This window comes from Acinonyx jubatus, chromosome C2, assembly GCF_027475565.1.
Source record: "Acinonyx jubatus isolate Ajub_Pintada_27869175 chromosome C2, VMU_Ajub_asm_v1.0, whole genome shotgun sequence".
In the NCBI taxonomy this organism is placed as follows: Eukaryota; Metazoa; Chordata; class Mammalia; order Carnivora; family Felidae; genus Acinonyx; species Acinonyx jubatus.
Genome location: NC_069384.1, coordinates 80,568,403 through 80,584,379, shown reverse-complemented (window position 1 = coordinate 80,584,379; position 15,977 = coordinate 80,568,403). Strand labels below are relative to the sequence as shown.

Sequence of the window (15,977 nt, the reverse complement as noted above, 5' to 3'; positions counted from 1 at the left end):
AACGCGTGACTTTGGTACAGATATGAATGAATCTAAACGATACGCTAAGTGGAGATACTTAGAGCACCCAGACCCTTTTGTAGCTTTTCTGGATGACATCATATGATGTCAAGAGTCCAAAAGAAGACAGTGATGTCATCTGAGGATATTTCCACAGACAAACACACACAAATGGGGAGAAGGTGACAATGTGATCTTGTACTCATCATGTCCCATATGTGATGTGGGCTGCTAAGGGGGTGCTGGGGCGAGGAGGAGATAGTGTTCTGACCTGAGCAGGAGGGTCCTTAGAAAGAGGTGCACTGATGGCACTGGCTTTAGCCTACGTAACTCTTTGTCAACATTTACTCCTCTATGAAACATCACCAGGTGTGGGATTTGCTTCCAGGTCATTCAGGGAGGCTGGGAAAGCACATGGAGGCTTAGGTGAAACAAAGCAGGCCATGAGTTGATAACCGCTGAAGATGGACTATAGGCATATGACGACTTATTGCAGTATCCTTTCCTCTTTTATGTCAGAACATCATTATAATAAAAAACAATGAAACAAATGACTCCTCTGAGTTGGGCTTGGGCTTTGCTGACAGACGAGATTTTTAAGATTTCTGAAGGTCAGACTGGTGTCTCCCCATTGTAAAGTGAGAATCAGTTAGCAGTAACAGGAAGGACAAGCCCAAATCCAGACGTCTGCCGGAACAATCAGGGACAGCCAAGGTGATTGACATTTCCCGGGTGATCCAGAAGTGCACATCAGTAAGACAGGGATGAAAATCAGAGTTTACTTTTGAAGCATTTTTAAATTTAAAAAGTAACAGGACAACATGACAGAAAGTTTGTAAAGTAGAAAAAAATCCCACTTTCCTAATATACCAGCTGTTTTTATTTTTGTAGGTAGCCTTCCATTTTGCTCCATACTATTTTATATAACTGTAACCCTAGTTAAATACACTTCTATCTGCTCTTTTCTTAATATCGTAAGCAATTCATCATTTTATAATCCTCAAAGTTAAGATTTTAATAGCTTCACACTATTTTGTCCAGTGCATTTATCATAATTTACTAGTTGGTTTCCTGCTTGTTTTAATGCTCTTGCCCCAGGAAGGCAGGAATAACTCTGCAGATCTATTCTAAGGCACTTCCTCACCAGCTGAATGACAACTATTCTTAGAGAGGCTTGTGTCCTGCCTGAAAACACATGTGAAAACCAGTAGAGAAGAAAGCATTGGCACTTACATTAACAGCCAGCATATCATTTTCAAAGGCCTCACGGAGCTTCTTCATAATCTCTACCTCTGCATTGGCACAGGCCTCGACTGTGCCCTTCACAGTGATGGTTCTTTCAGGGTTGTATATGCTCAAATCCTGCAAGCTGGCCACCGGGAAAAAAGAGAGATTTCCTTTTTTCAAAAGGAAAAATAAAATCCCAGAAGGATCACAAACAAGTCTTGGTGGAGGACGTGGGGAGAAAACTGGATTCCCTCACCACACACTGTCGTATCAAATACTTGCCATCTGATCTCACGTCTTAGAGGTGACTTAGCTCATATCCATAGTAGAAAATGTCTGACTGTAACTATTTATGTATTTGTTTTGATGGTGTTAGATATATTTACATCGTTTATAATTATGTTCCCATTTTAAGGAAAAGTAGATGAAGGAGTTGGGCATATCGAAATGCTCAAGTTCTCCATTTTGGGCACAATTAATCTGAATGGGTGGCTTACGATGAGATTGTTATCTTGGTCCCTGTCTCATGTTCAATTTTCTTCAAATTTCTGCCTTCTTTTCCAATAAGTCTTCCAACTAAGCCATTGTGGGCCAAGATCTTCAGAGGAATCTCTTCGGCTCTAAAAGAGACAAACAACAATTTAACACTTATGGTGGGCACGTTGGTCGTCTCCTAATAGCTATTAAACCACTTTTGTTCCCTTTACAAATGGGAGCCATTTTGTTTAGGTATCAAATGGTGATCCCAGAGTACATGAGTTCTGATTAACATAAGCCAAATCATAATAATTATATTCCCTTGTTGAGACTGATTGGAAGTGGGTGCCATGAGGCAAATCTAGCCAAGGAATTAAAAGGAGAAGTCTGTTACAGGACTTTAGGAAGGTTTCCTTGCTCTTAAAAAACACAAGGAAGAACACCAGCCAGATGGCAGAGTAGGAAGCCACAGGTTCTCCTAACCCCACAGAGACATCAAGTTAACAACAGAGAGACTAGAACACCTCTGTGAGAATTCTAGAGATCAGCTGAGAAGCTATAGCACCTTGGCCACCAAGAAAGGATTCTAGCAAAAGGAGTGGAAAATTTACAGCGTTTGGTGTGCCTGTACATGCTCCTTCCTCTATGCAGCACAGCTAGGAGCAAATGGGAGGAAATATCCCTTATCAGGAATCCTCCCATGGGATGGAAACCAAAGACTTGACCATATATTCAACATATGTCTTATCTAGGAGCCACCAAGGGGTCGGTTTCTGTCTTGCTGACTTGGAGCACTTAGGAGACTGGTGCTAGAGTTTTGGAAGGCACTGAAAACAGAGGTGAGCAGTATGTTAGAGCTGCAGTTCTACAGTCAGAAACCAGGGGAAGAAAGAGATGAGAAAAGGTTTGAGAATCCCTAAGACCATAAGCAGGGCTGGTAAGTGAAGGTCCTCCCCTGAATGAAACCAGTACACAAAGACTGAGAGATGGTTGTTTTTTCAAATGTTCAAATCCCAGCAAAATATTAAAGGACATACAAAGAAACAGGGAAACATGGCCTAATCAAAGGATCAAAATTTAACTCCAGAAAACAACCCTAAAGAAATGCAGATCTATGAGCTACCTGACAAAGAATTTATATAACTGTCAGAAAGACACTCAATGAGAACACAGACAGACAACTAAACAAAATCAGGAAAACTATGCATGAAAAAATTAGAATATCAACAAAGATAAAAACTATAAAAACAAATAATGGAACTAAAAAATATAATAACCAAATCAAAAAAACTCATTAAAGAGGTTCAACAAGCAGACTTGACAGGCAGAAGAAAGACTGATCAAACTTGAAGGCTGGTCATTTGAAATCAGGAAGTTAAAGGAGGAAAAAGAAAAAAGAATGAAAAAAGCCCCCCAAAAGCACAAAGAAAGGCTAAGGGACTTATGGGCCATGCTAACGGATACTCATGTGAATCCCAGAAGGAGGAAAGAAGGCAGAGAGCTCATTTGAAGATGGCAGAAAACTTTCCAAATCTCAGGAAAGAAATGGACACATAGATTCAAGAAGGTCAAAGAACTCTAACTGGGACAAAACCCAAGAGAACCACACTGAGACATATTATAATTCAAGTGTTCAAAGTCAAAGAGAGAATCCTGAAAGCAGCAAGAGAAAAGTGATTAGTCACATACAAGGGAGTTTCCATAAGATTATTAGCAGTTTTCTCAACAGAAACTTTGCAAGACAGAAGGGAGTGGGATGATATATTCAAAATGCTTAAAGAAAAACACATCAACCAGGAATACTGTAACTGGCAAAAGTGTCCTTTGAAAATGAAGGAGAAATAAGACTTTCCCAGTAAACAAAAGCTAAGGGAGTTCATTATTATTACACTTGCTCTATAAGAAATTCTAAAAGGAGTCCTTTAATGGAAAAAAAGGACAGTAGACAGCAACACAAAGCCATATGAAAATATCAGGTTCTCTAGTAAAAGTAAACAAACACACAAATAGAATATAACCTGTACTATAAGAATTCTGATGCATAGAATTTAAATAACATTTCAAAAAAGATAAATCTGTTAGTGGGCATAAAATACATAAAGAGTAATATGTGACATCAATAACAAAGTGGGGGGATAGAGCTGTAAAAGAGCAGAGTTTTTGAATATTATCAAAGTTAAGTTGCTATCAGTTTAAAATAGAATGCTATAACTTTAAGATGTTTTATGTAATTGCAACGGTAAACAAATAGAAAATGTCTATAGGATATACACATAAAAGGAAATGAGAAGGGACTCAAAGTATAACTAAAAACACCCAAAAAGCAAAGAACAAAGAAAAAACACACAAAAGAAAGCAGTAAGAGAGAAAATGAGGGACAGTAAAGCTATGAGACTTACAGACAACAAAATGGCAATAGTAAATCTTTCTGATGAGTAATTACTTTAAATGTAAAATAATTAAACTTCCCAATCTAAAGACATGGACTGGCTGAATGGATTTAAAAAAAAAAAAAAAAAAACAACCCAAAGAAACAGAATGAAAGGTTTCAAATCAACAACTTCAAGGAATTAGGAAGAGAATAAACTAAACCCAAAGCTAATTTAAGGATGGAAATGATAAAGATTAGAGCAAAGATAAGCAAAAGAGAGAGAGAGAAAAAAAAGGAGAAACCAAGAACTGTTCTGAAAAGGTCAACAAAACTGACAAACATTATCTAGATTAACTAAGAAAAGAAAGAACACTCAAATATCTAAAATCAGAAATGAAAGAGAAGACAGTGTAACTCATGTCACAGAAATAAAAATCATTACAAGAGAAAATTATTTATAGTTGTACATCAACAAAATAGATAACCTAGAAGAAATGGATGTTCCCAGAAACACAAACCCTACTAAAACTGAACCTTGAATAGAAAATCTGAACAGATCAATAATGAGTAAGGAGACTGAATCGTAATTAAAAACCTTCCAACAGGGGCACCTGGGTGGCTCAGTCAGTTAGGCCTCTGACTTCAGCTTGGGTCATGATCTTGTGATTTGGGGGGCTTGGAGCCCCACATCAGGCTCTGTGCTGACAGCTCCAGAGCCTGGAGCCTGCTTCAGATTCTGTGTCTCCCTCTCTCTGCCCCTCCCCAGCTTGTGCTCTGTCTCTCTCTCAAAAAACAAACATTAAAAAAATTAAAAAAAAAAAAAAAAGAATTAACATCAATCCTTCTCCAACTCTTCCAAAAAACTGAAGAAGAGGGAACATTTCCAAACTGATTCTATGAGGCCAGCTTTACTCTAATACCAAAGCTAGACAAAGACATTTCAAGGAAAGAAAACTACAGGCCAATATCCCTGATGAACATTGATACAAAAGTCCTTAACAAAATACAAGTAAACAGAATCCAAAAGCATTACACCATAAAAGGATGATACATTATGACCAAGTAGGACATATTTCTGCAATGCAGGGTGGGTTCAATATATAAAAATCAATGTAATACACCACATTAATACAATGAAGGTCAAAAACCACATGATCATCTCACTTGACGTAGAAAAAGCATTTGACAAAAAATTAACACCCTTTCATAATAAAAACACGTAACAATCTAGGAATAGAAGGAAACTACCTTAACAAAGGCCATTTGTGAAAAGCCCACAGTGAATATCATATTCAATGCTGAAAGACTGCAAGCTTTCCTCTAAGAGCAGGAATCAGAGAAGGATACTCACTTTCACCACTTGTATGCAACTTAGTATTGGAAGTGCTAGCTAGAGCAATTAGGTAAGAAAAAGAAATAAAAATTGAAATTGATTCAATTCCAAATTGAAAATCTAAAGACTCTGTTTGCAGATAATATAATCTTATATAAAGAGAACTCTGAATTTCCAACAAAAGAAAACAAAACAAAACAAAAACTGTTAGAATAAACTCATTCAGCAAAGTTGCAGGATATAAAATCAACATACAAAAATCAATTGCGTTTCTATACACTAACAATGAACAACCTGAAAAGAAAATTAAGAAAATAATTTCATTTACAATAGTATCATAAAGAATAAAATACTTAGGAATAAACCTAAGCAGGGAGGTAATATATTTATACACTGAAAACTATATAACACTGGTGAAAGAAAGTAAAGAAGACAAAAATAAATGTAAAGACATCCTATGTTCGTGAATTAGAAGATTTAATATTGTTTAAATGTCCACACTACCCAAAGTGATCTACAGTTTCAGTGCAATCCCTTACCAAAATCCCAACGGAATTTTTTGCAGAAATATTCATTTGGAATTGCAAGGGACCCTGAACAGTCAAAACAATTTTGAAAAAGAAGAACAAAGTTGGAGAACTCACACTTCCTGATTTCAAAACATATTACAAGGCTACAGTAATTAAAAGAGCATGGTAGTGGCATCAACACAGACAAATAGGGGTAACTGCATGACTCAGTCAGTTGAGTATCCAACTCTTGATTTCGGCTTGGGTCATGATTCCAGGGTCGTGCGATCGAGTCCCGTGTTGGGCTCTGCACTGAGTGTGGAGCCTGTTTGAGATTCTCTCTTTCTCTCCCTCTGCCCCTCTTCCTTGCTCATGTGCTTTCTCTCTCTCTACAATTAAATAAGACAGACAAAGAAATCAATGGAACAGAACCCAGAACCCAGAAATAAACCCTTGCATATATGATCAAATGATCTTTGATAAGGGTGCCAAGATAACACAGTGGGGAAAAGGACAAATGGTGCTGGGAAAGCAGGATATCCACCTGAAAAAGAATGAAGCTACACCTTTATCTTACTCCCTACACAAAAATTAACTCAAAATGGAATAAATGTAAATGTAAAACTATAATATTCCTAGAAGAAACACAGGAGAAAGCTTCATGACATTAGACTTAGCAACAGTTTCTTAGACATGAGACCACAAAAGCACAGGCAACAAACATCAAAATAGAAAAATCCAACATCAAATTTAAAAACTTTTGTGCATCAAAGGACACAATCAACAGAGTGAAAAGGCAACCTAGGGAAAAGAAGTAAATAGCTGCAAATCACATATCTGATAAGGGATTAAATCCAGAATATATTAAGAACTCCTACAACTCAACAACAAAAGAATCAAATGACCCATTTTATTTATTTTTATAAAATTTTAAAGTGTATTTATTTATTTTGAGAGAGAACGAGATAGCATATGTTGGGGGGGGGGGGCAAGGGGGAGACAGAATCCCAAGCAGGCTCTGAACTTCAGCAAGAAGCCCTATGTAGGGCTCAAACTCACGAAACTGTTAGATCACAACCTGACCAAAACCAAGACTTGGATGCTTAACTGACTGAGCCACCCAGGCACCCCCCTCAAATGACCCATTTTAAAAATGGGCAAAAGACTTGAACAGACATTCTCCAAAAATGTATACAAATGGCCAATAAGCATATGAAAAAACGCTCAATCTCACCAATCATCAGAGAAATGCAAGTAAAAACCAAAGAGATACTGTGAACACAAAATATTATTTCACACCCATTCTTTTGGCTACCATCCAAATAACAGAAAATAACAAGTGCTGGTGAGGATATGGAGAAATTGAATCCCTTGTGCATTACTGGTATTATAAAATGATGTAATTGCTATGGAAAACAGTATGGAGGTTCCTCCAAAAATTAAAAATAGAACTACCATATGATCTAGCAATCTCACTTCTCAATTCAAAAGAATTGAAGGTAGGATTTTAAAGAGATATTTGCACACTCATGTTCATAACAGCACTATTCACAATAGCCAGAAGGTGAAAGCAACCCAAAGTCTATCCATGGATGAATAAATAAAATGTGATGTATGCATACAATGGAGTATTATTCAGCCTTAAAAAGGAAGAAAATCCTTTCGCATGCTACAACATGGATGAATCTAGAAGACATTGTGCTAAGTGAAATAAGCCAGTCACAAAAAGACAAATACTGCATGATTCCAGTTATATGTGGTCTCTAAAGTAGTCAAATTCATAGAAACAGAAAGTAAAATGGTAGTTACCAGAGGCTAGAGGGAGAGGGAAAAGGGGAGTTGTTCAATGGGTACAATTTCAGTTTTGCAAGATGAAAAAGTTCTGGAGATCTGTTTCACAATAATGTGAATATATAAAACATTACTGAACTGTACACTTACAAATGTTTAAGTGAAATAAATCAGAGAAAAACAAATACTGCATAATCTCATTTACATGTGGAATCTAAAACAAAACACAAGCTCATACGTACACAGAACAGATTAGTGGTTGCCAGAGGTAGGGGATGAGGGGTGGGCAAAATGAGTGAAGGGAGTCAAAAGTTACAAACTTCCAGTTATAAAATAAGTCATGGGATATAATGTGCAGCATGGTGATTACAGATAATACTGTATTGAATATTTCAAAGTTCCTAAGGGAGCAAATCTTAAAAGTTATCATCACAAGAAAAAAATTGTAAAATTATAATTATGTATGATGACACAGGTTAACTAATTGTGGCGATCATTTCACAATATATACAAATACTCAATAATTATGTTGGATAACTGAAGTATAGTGTTATGTATCAATTATACCCCAATTAAAAAATGGTTAAGATGATAAATTTTATGTGTTTTTGAACCAAAAAATGTTCAAAAAGAAGGAACAAGTCAACTTTTGACTATTTTTTTTGTGGGGACACAAGGTCTGAAATTACTATAGCCATCCTGTCATCACCACGGGAGCATCAGATACCTCTGAGGAAGATAAAGTAGAAAGAAAGGTTGTGGGTCTCTGAGTCCATGATTCAACTGACCCTGGAGCCACCCATCTTTGGACTTCTCATTATGTGACAGAACAATATTGTTTCTTAATTTCAAAGTCACTTGTTATGTTTTTTTTTTGCTAGTTAGGACCAAAGGCATGTACCAGATGCACTGCTACTATCAACAGTAAAAAAGAAACTCCACCAGAATGTATTCAGAGGGCAGGATTTTTGTTGGCTTTGTTCACTGGCGCACAGAACAGTGCCGGCACATAGTAGATGCTCAACAAACACTTGATAAATGAATAAAAAGAAAATTTAGGATCCCTCTTCTACATCCTGTACCTCCTGCTCATCCCCCTCAGGGCTCAGCTTAAATGTCCTTACCCAGGGAGGTCTTCTCTGAAGCCCCCAAAATCTCTTCCTGTTCTCTGAAAACTCTGATTAGGTCTCAACTACAGGCAACCACCTTCTACTCTCACACTTCTTGTGGCTGTACTTAATTACCTATAACTATCCATTTAGCAAATGGACTCTCCCACTGGACTCTAAGCTCCATGAAAGCAAGAACTGGGTCTTGCTTATGGTTACAGCCTCATCTCCGGGCACAGTGCTTACCACACTGTGGCACTCAAAAACATTAATTTCAAATATGTTCCAACTCTATGTCGGCTCTACACAAAAACTTAAAAATCTAATTTATAACTCAGTCTTTTTGATTAATTAGAATATTCTAAGTTGCTTGTACAGAGGTTGAGGGACCAAAAAGGATGCTATTTTTAAAAGTTTTCAATACCCTGGTTGGGGGAGGGGCTTATTCAAATTAAGCCATGGTATCTGGGGGGTTTCGAAAGCCCCAGAGTAAATAATTCATAAGTAATAATTCCTATGTTAGAGTCCCTTATGAAATCCGAGAAGAGATTTGCAATGTTTTCCTTTTAAGGACTACTTCCATCTTCTTGGTTTTAAAACACTCTTATTTGAGATTACTGTATTTGCTAAATTAATTTTATACTTGATTCATCCCTCACTGCTTCTCTGTCAAACTACCCATAAATGGATTTTTGCCAAAATGACAGAACTTTTTTCGTTATGCTGTCTATTCCATTATCATTAATTCGTTTACAATACAAAGTCTATGGGTTTAGTAAGAACCATACCTGCCATTCAGATTGGTATGACACTCAGAAATCCTAAGAAGTATTTTGTAAAAAACAGAAAAGGAAGGAAGGAGATGGAAGAAGAGTAGTTACTTGGATACCAGTTTCTATTACTTAAGGAAAATTTACATGAGTGCAACATGGTGGTAAAAACGTTTTCTGGAACAGTAACTGATGGGTTTTGATGACAAGGTACATTCCATACATACCTGCACGGTCCAGTATGACAGCCATTAGCCATGAATGTGACTATTTAATTTGAATGAATTAAAATAAATATTCAGCTTTTCCATTGCACTAGCTACATTTCAAACACTCAGTAGCAACATGCAGCTACGGATATCACATTGAACAGTGCAAATATACAGCATTTCTGTCATTGCACAACATTAGCACGGATCTATATGTTTCTACAAACAGATGTTAGTAATGGGTGATGGAAGCATTCAGGTCACCGAAAGAAACATGTAAGTGGAGAAACAGCCATATTATAAACATAAAACATCTATTTCCTACTGTATCCTTCTTGGGAACAAATTTCTTTTTTTTTTTTTTTTAATTTTTTTTTAACGTTTTTATTTATTTTTGAGACAGAGAGAGAGAGAGAGAGAGAGAGAGAGAGAGAGAGAGAGAGAGAAAGAGAGCATGAACAGGGGAGGGTCAGAGAAAGAGGGAGACACAGAATCTGAAACAGGCTCCAGGCTCTGAGCTGTCAGCACAGAGCCCGACGCGGGGCTCGAACCCACGGACCGCGAGATCATGACCTGAGCCGAAGTCGGACGCTTAACTGACTGAGCCACCCAGGTGCCCCGGGAACAAATTTCTTAAAAATAATCTGTCCTCTGGTCCCTTTAACTAAATAACAGAATTACAGCTTTTAAAAAATTTGTCTTAAAAGACTGAGAACTTACTCTTATTCTCTGTTAAGTGATCTGGGCATTACATGCAAACTTACAATTTGGTCTCATCAGCCTCTTTCTGCATGATTTCAAGAATCATGCGGCAGGCTTCAGAGGTCCCCTCTGGGGTGGCATGGATGGTGACGGGCTTCTCTGCAGCCCCAGAGTTCTCCTTTCTATGGATGTCTACCCTGTAGGGAAAGAATCAGAAGCCATAATACAATGTCATCTGGGACAGGATCCTAGTCTTGAGAAAGCGTCGCATGGGCCAACGTACAGCAAAAGGACAGAGACCATGAAGTGTCATTAGCATGTTTGCAACCAATGCCATTCTTCAATAAGGTGGCAAGCAGTGCAGGAGGTCTTGTGCCAAACTTGAATACTTTGCAGTTTCATTTAGAAGGGAGTATTCCTTGCAGGAGTGCTGTGGGACAAAGGCACTGAGCCCACTTGGTAATGAAGCCAGTCTGGTAAATGAAGTATTTTGTGTAGTCTTTCAAATGATCATAGAAGCAAAGGGTAAAGGGAGTAGGGTAACGCTGCATGCTGGCATGGTGCCAATCTCTGCACTGATTGTAGCTTTTAAAAGCCACATGTTAATCCAAATCCAAACACCAAATTCAAGCAAGCTTTGTATATTTGAGTGTGGATTAAAAACAGAGGCATGCCCTCTCTCTGCCTAAGTTTTTGGTTTCCTTGCCCCTGGCAGCCTGCCTTCTTCCAGGCTCTTAAAACTAATGGCTCAAAAGCTTGATGACTTTATCAGACTCCGTGGGGTTGCTGTGGCCCTACTTGTTTTTGTTGACTCTGAAAATCACATAATTGATCGTATCCCTTCTTATTTTGGCTGTTAGAAAGCCCAGATCCAAGTCTTTGACCTACTTGTAAAAAAAAAATGGGCACATACTTTGAGAACTAACGTGTTACACTTCTACTTAAACTTTTTGCACTTTTAAAGCCACTTTAAGAAATTTTTGGAACAAAAAGACATACAACTAAAAATTACTTTTGCAGTGAAGCAAACTTGGAGGGGAAGAAAGGGCTGATTTTAAAATCAATGGAACAGCAGACAGTACTTCCCCTTTCTACTAGGTCATCATTTCACTGCTATGATCATGAACTTGGGACTCATACCTGTAAGTGTCCGTTAGTTGGCAGTAACTCAGACACTGAAGAAAACAGTGTTTTTTCTCTTTCGGGTTACAAGATACTCAATGAATGACGTGAATAAAGTGCACTAGGCTGTGTAAGGAACTCATGTTCGCCAGTAACTTGGTGTTTTGCAATTTAAATGCTTTCATAGCAATTATTTCATTCAATCTGCCTGGCTGTCCTAATTCTAACAATAATCCTGGCTTACAGAACAAGACATTAATGCTCGGAGAAGTTATTTTTTTCCCCAAGATTATACATTTAGTGGTAAATCTTGAACAGGGGTCTTTGCATCCTGTACTTTGTTACATCAGGCTGTGTTCTTAAGAACATACAAAAACCAACAAACCACTACAACTCCTACTACCAGTTCCATCTCCTTAGATGACTAAACAGAGGCTAATATACTTCATTTCTCACTCAATACAGCAGACTCACTTACTCCTTTTATGTAGCTATTTATGGAACCACCTAAGTGATCTCAAAGAATGACTACCATCCAGGGCTCCAGCTCAAGAGAGGAGGTAAGAACTAAGGTAACTGCTTTCTGGGATCCCACAAAGTTCAGCCCCATACCTCTGCTGTTTTAGAAAGTGATATATTCACAAGCACTAGTAAGCTTATGAGAATAATTCTCTGCCGCTTTAAGAACCTTTAGTAATTCAGGGTATGACCTTTAGGCTATTGGCATGAAAGCACGGTGAAGTCCCCAGCTTTGTTAGTCTGTTAGTAGTTCTGAGAAGCCACCATCCCATTTAGCACAGCCCCCCTGCTGATGCAAGCGATAGCCACCTAGGATGACTGGGGCCCACCAGCACTCAGGGGGCCTGTCAGAAGGAAGCAAAGGAAGCCCCGGAGGCACGTACCGGGACTGGGTCTGCTTAGTGATGTTCTTTATGGTCAAGCCCTCCTTTCCGATGATGGCACCAACAAACTGGGTGGGGACCAGGATCCGCAGCGGGAAATCAATCTGTCTGGCCTGAGAAGAGCCCCCAGGGGCGTGGCCTTGCTCCCGGGAAGAGTGGTCCCCACGCTGGGCTCGCTGTGGGGGCGAAGGGGAGCTCACCTCTTCATCCGGGATGTAGGAAATCTTGAAGGAGTAGTTCTCAAACTGATGCCCGCTTAGCTTCTCGATGGCTCTGAAATGTAGCAGCAGCAAGTGAGCCTTGTTAGACCCTGACGTCAAAGAAGACCCTCAGGCCAGTGGACGGGGTCAATCAGTCTGCTTTCCTAGTTGCCTACGTGAGCAGCACTACTCCTTGAGGAGAACCTGGTGAGCAAGGCAGGTGCCTGCTTTGCTCCCTCAGAGCTGATGGTTAACAGTTAAATTATCACAAAATATAGGCCTGGTCAGACTTGATACATAACTATGCATTCTGCTTTTTTTCCACTGCCTGAGGCTGTATTCTCCTCATCAAAAACTCTTTGTAAGTACTAGTATAAAATTATGACTTTTTTTCTCAGCTTGATCATAATACATATTTATCACTGAAAATTCAGAAATGGTTAAGTACAGATTAGAAAAAAATCCTAGTCCATCCTGTATCTTTTTCTTAAATATAATTATCATTTATAAACAAGGATTAATATTACATACACTATTTTCTAATCTTTAAAAAAGAGTTAACACTCTAAACATTTTCCAAGTCACTAAATGTCCTGCAATTTAATTTTTACTGGCTGTTTAACACTATTGATTTATCATAGTTTTTGCAACTCATTCCCTATCGTTAGATATATATCTATATCCAATCTTTTATTATGTCATAATAAAATTTTTTATTTATCTATTATTAAGTGTCGTGGGCATTTTTGCAACTACAGCTGCACACAGGACAAATTCCTAGTGGAATTGCTGGGTCAGAAAGAATGCAGAATTCCAATATTATTAAGTACCCCTCAGTGTGCTTCTGTAAAGGTTTCAACACTTACTATCCCATAGCAGTTAAGACAGCATTTGTTTCTTGAGTCTTCAAAACTGGAGTATTATTTAAAATTATTTATCAATTTGAGAGGGAATAAATGATATCCCACTAAATTATATAGAAGTAGAACATTTTTTTCATAAGCTTTCTGGCAATATGTGAAAACAACAATGCTATTCTACTATATTAATGTTTAGTGTTTGTGAATTTATTACAAAGCAGCACCTTTGAATTCAATAAAAGCAACAAAGTAATATCACCTATGGGAGGTCCTACCTAAGTGGCAGCTGGATACAAACTCTAAAGGTGAGTTCCTGGCATATATCTTGCTTATATGTGTGTGGCTAAAGTCAACAGCAAATGATCTATTGCCTTTTTCAATGCAAAATTAACTTCTTAAAGACTAGTGGTATGAGGATGGGTTAAATATGTCTTCATGTGTGCTGAAACCTTGAAAAATAAATAAAACTATAATTCTGGGATGTAGAACCAAGGTTATGCCATATGCATGAAACATGTGTGACCATAACTGTAGTTACAATGACCTGACAGGCATTTCACTTTAAGGACCTCCTACAAAAAGGAACTTGTTTTCTTGTAGTTGTTTTAAAAACTCAATCCCATGTCCATTAATTGCCAACCTGAAAATTAACCATCATTGAAACAAGGTACTCATGCATGGGGACTAGGAAGTAAATGGAGGTTAGGAATGAGAACCCAAGCCAGGTGATCTTTGACTAACCACTCCCAGACAATTCCCCCTGTTGCTGATGTCATGGGGATGGGTCCCCTTTTTAATATTACACAGAGGAAAAATGGGTGTTTCATGATCTCTTCACCAAGTGTGGACAGAAATAGGCTTGTGCTTCTTCCTCATAGTGCATGGAGGAAGCTCCAGATAAAAGCTCTGTGGTCAACAGGGACCAAGGACAGAATGTCACAGAGCTGGTGCCTCTATTCGTGACCATGTCCAGGCACAGGTCCCACCTCAGTTTTGATGCCAAGGCTCAACATTTTTCACGATAAAGTCTCTGTACAACCAACAAACAGCCATCCCATTATAAATGCCCTAAGCTCTACTGACACATCAAAGGCATGCACAGATGCCCTGAGGCTCCTCAGGCAGGTCAAAGGTAGGAATCTTTTTGGAATTCAAAGACAACCCTCCAAAAATTTAAAAGGAAAGAAGCCCAAATCCACTTACATTTTTGCTTCTTCTCTTGTTGCATATGTGACGTTGACAACAGCGGTTTCTGTGTCTGTGTTGACTAGGAAAGAAGCAAAAACTATACTGTCATAGAAAAAAAAAGCTGGCACCCTCTGGCTCAATGTAAACAGACTAACTTTAGAGAAGAATGCACAAAAAACTCATCACCCTAACTCCACAGTATTTGAATCTCTATCTTTATTCATGTGCATTCATAAATAGTAATCAATTGTATATACATATCTGTAATCAACTGTATATACAGCTCAAAGCTGTATTTTCACTTATAATACCACTGCATGTGCATATGTATATGCTCATTATGTTTGTATTTTCCATTTCTAATGTCTACACAAAATTTTAGTAATTGTGCCATGATTTTTGACAAGCCATTCCTCAATTGTTGACAAATGAGTTATTCCCAATATTTGCTATTCTAAGTCGTGTTGCTAAAAATCAGCTTTACTGCAAATATCATTTGAATTGTGTTCTCTTCTGAATTACTTTTTTAGGCTAAATCATGAAGAAAAATAACTGGGTAATGGAACATAATGCTTCTTAATGCATATTTTCAGATTACTTTCCTAAAAGTTTATGTCAATTTATTGTACCACCATCAAGGTAGAAGTCTGTTATGTTTGCATTTATTTTTAAATAACTGGATATACATATAAAATAAGAAAGTATTTTAATTCTTCATTTATTCCTAAAGTAGAATTATTAATATTTTTGTTTCCCTTTGACTGAGCTCCATGACTCTGAGTTAAATTAGTAACTGTATAATAAATAAAGAAAAGTTGCAAGTCATTTGGTTGAAGGAGAGAACACAAACTCTAAGAGTGGCTAATATAAAACTCTTGTGAGCTGGCTTATCTTGGTTCGTAATTGCCTCTTCTTCCAAAATCAGAAGTTAAAAATAAATTCAGAAGTCAAGATAAAACTTTCTCAATCTAAGCCAGTAAACTTAAACCAAAAATTCTGTTTTTCCCCAAAACAAGTAGCTATGACTAAGTCAGATCCTCCCTTTAAAAAACACTTAAGCTATGGGGCACCTGAGTGGCTCAATTGGTTAAGTGTCTGACTCTGGCTCAGCTCATGATCCCAATGTTCACAAGTTCAAGCCCTGCATCGGGCTCTGTGCTGACAGCTCAGAGCCCGGAGCCTGTTTCAGAATCTGTGTCTCCCTCTC

The 15,977-nt window shown here is 37.9% G+C and overlaps 1 protein-coding gene across 4 annotated transcripts in view; it reads right to left on the bottom strand.

The window, feature by feature from the left end:
- The window catches only part of IGF2BP2 (insulin like growth factor 2 mRNA binding protein 2), a 165,175-nt gene that overhangs the window by 33,854 nt on the left and 115,344 nt on the right, over positions 1–15,977 (bottom strand). For all 4 annotated transcript variants that reach the window (XM_053221109.1, XM_053221110.1, XM_027061250.2 and 1 more), the window contains exons 5-9: positions 14,786–14,849; positions 12,523–12,795; positions 10,561–10,695; positions 1,725–1,847; positions 1,234–1,369 (exon numbers count right to left, since the gene is read on the bottom strand). In XM_053221109.1, coding sequence (XP_053077084.1) covers positions 1,234–1,369; positions 1,725–1,847; positions 10,561–10,695; positions 12,523–12,795; positions 14,786–14,849 — 731 coding nt within the window. The remainder of the gene's footprint in view (positions 1–1,233; positions 1,370–1,724; positions 1,848–10,560; positions 10,696–12,522; positions 12,796–14,785; positions 14,850–15,977) is intronic.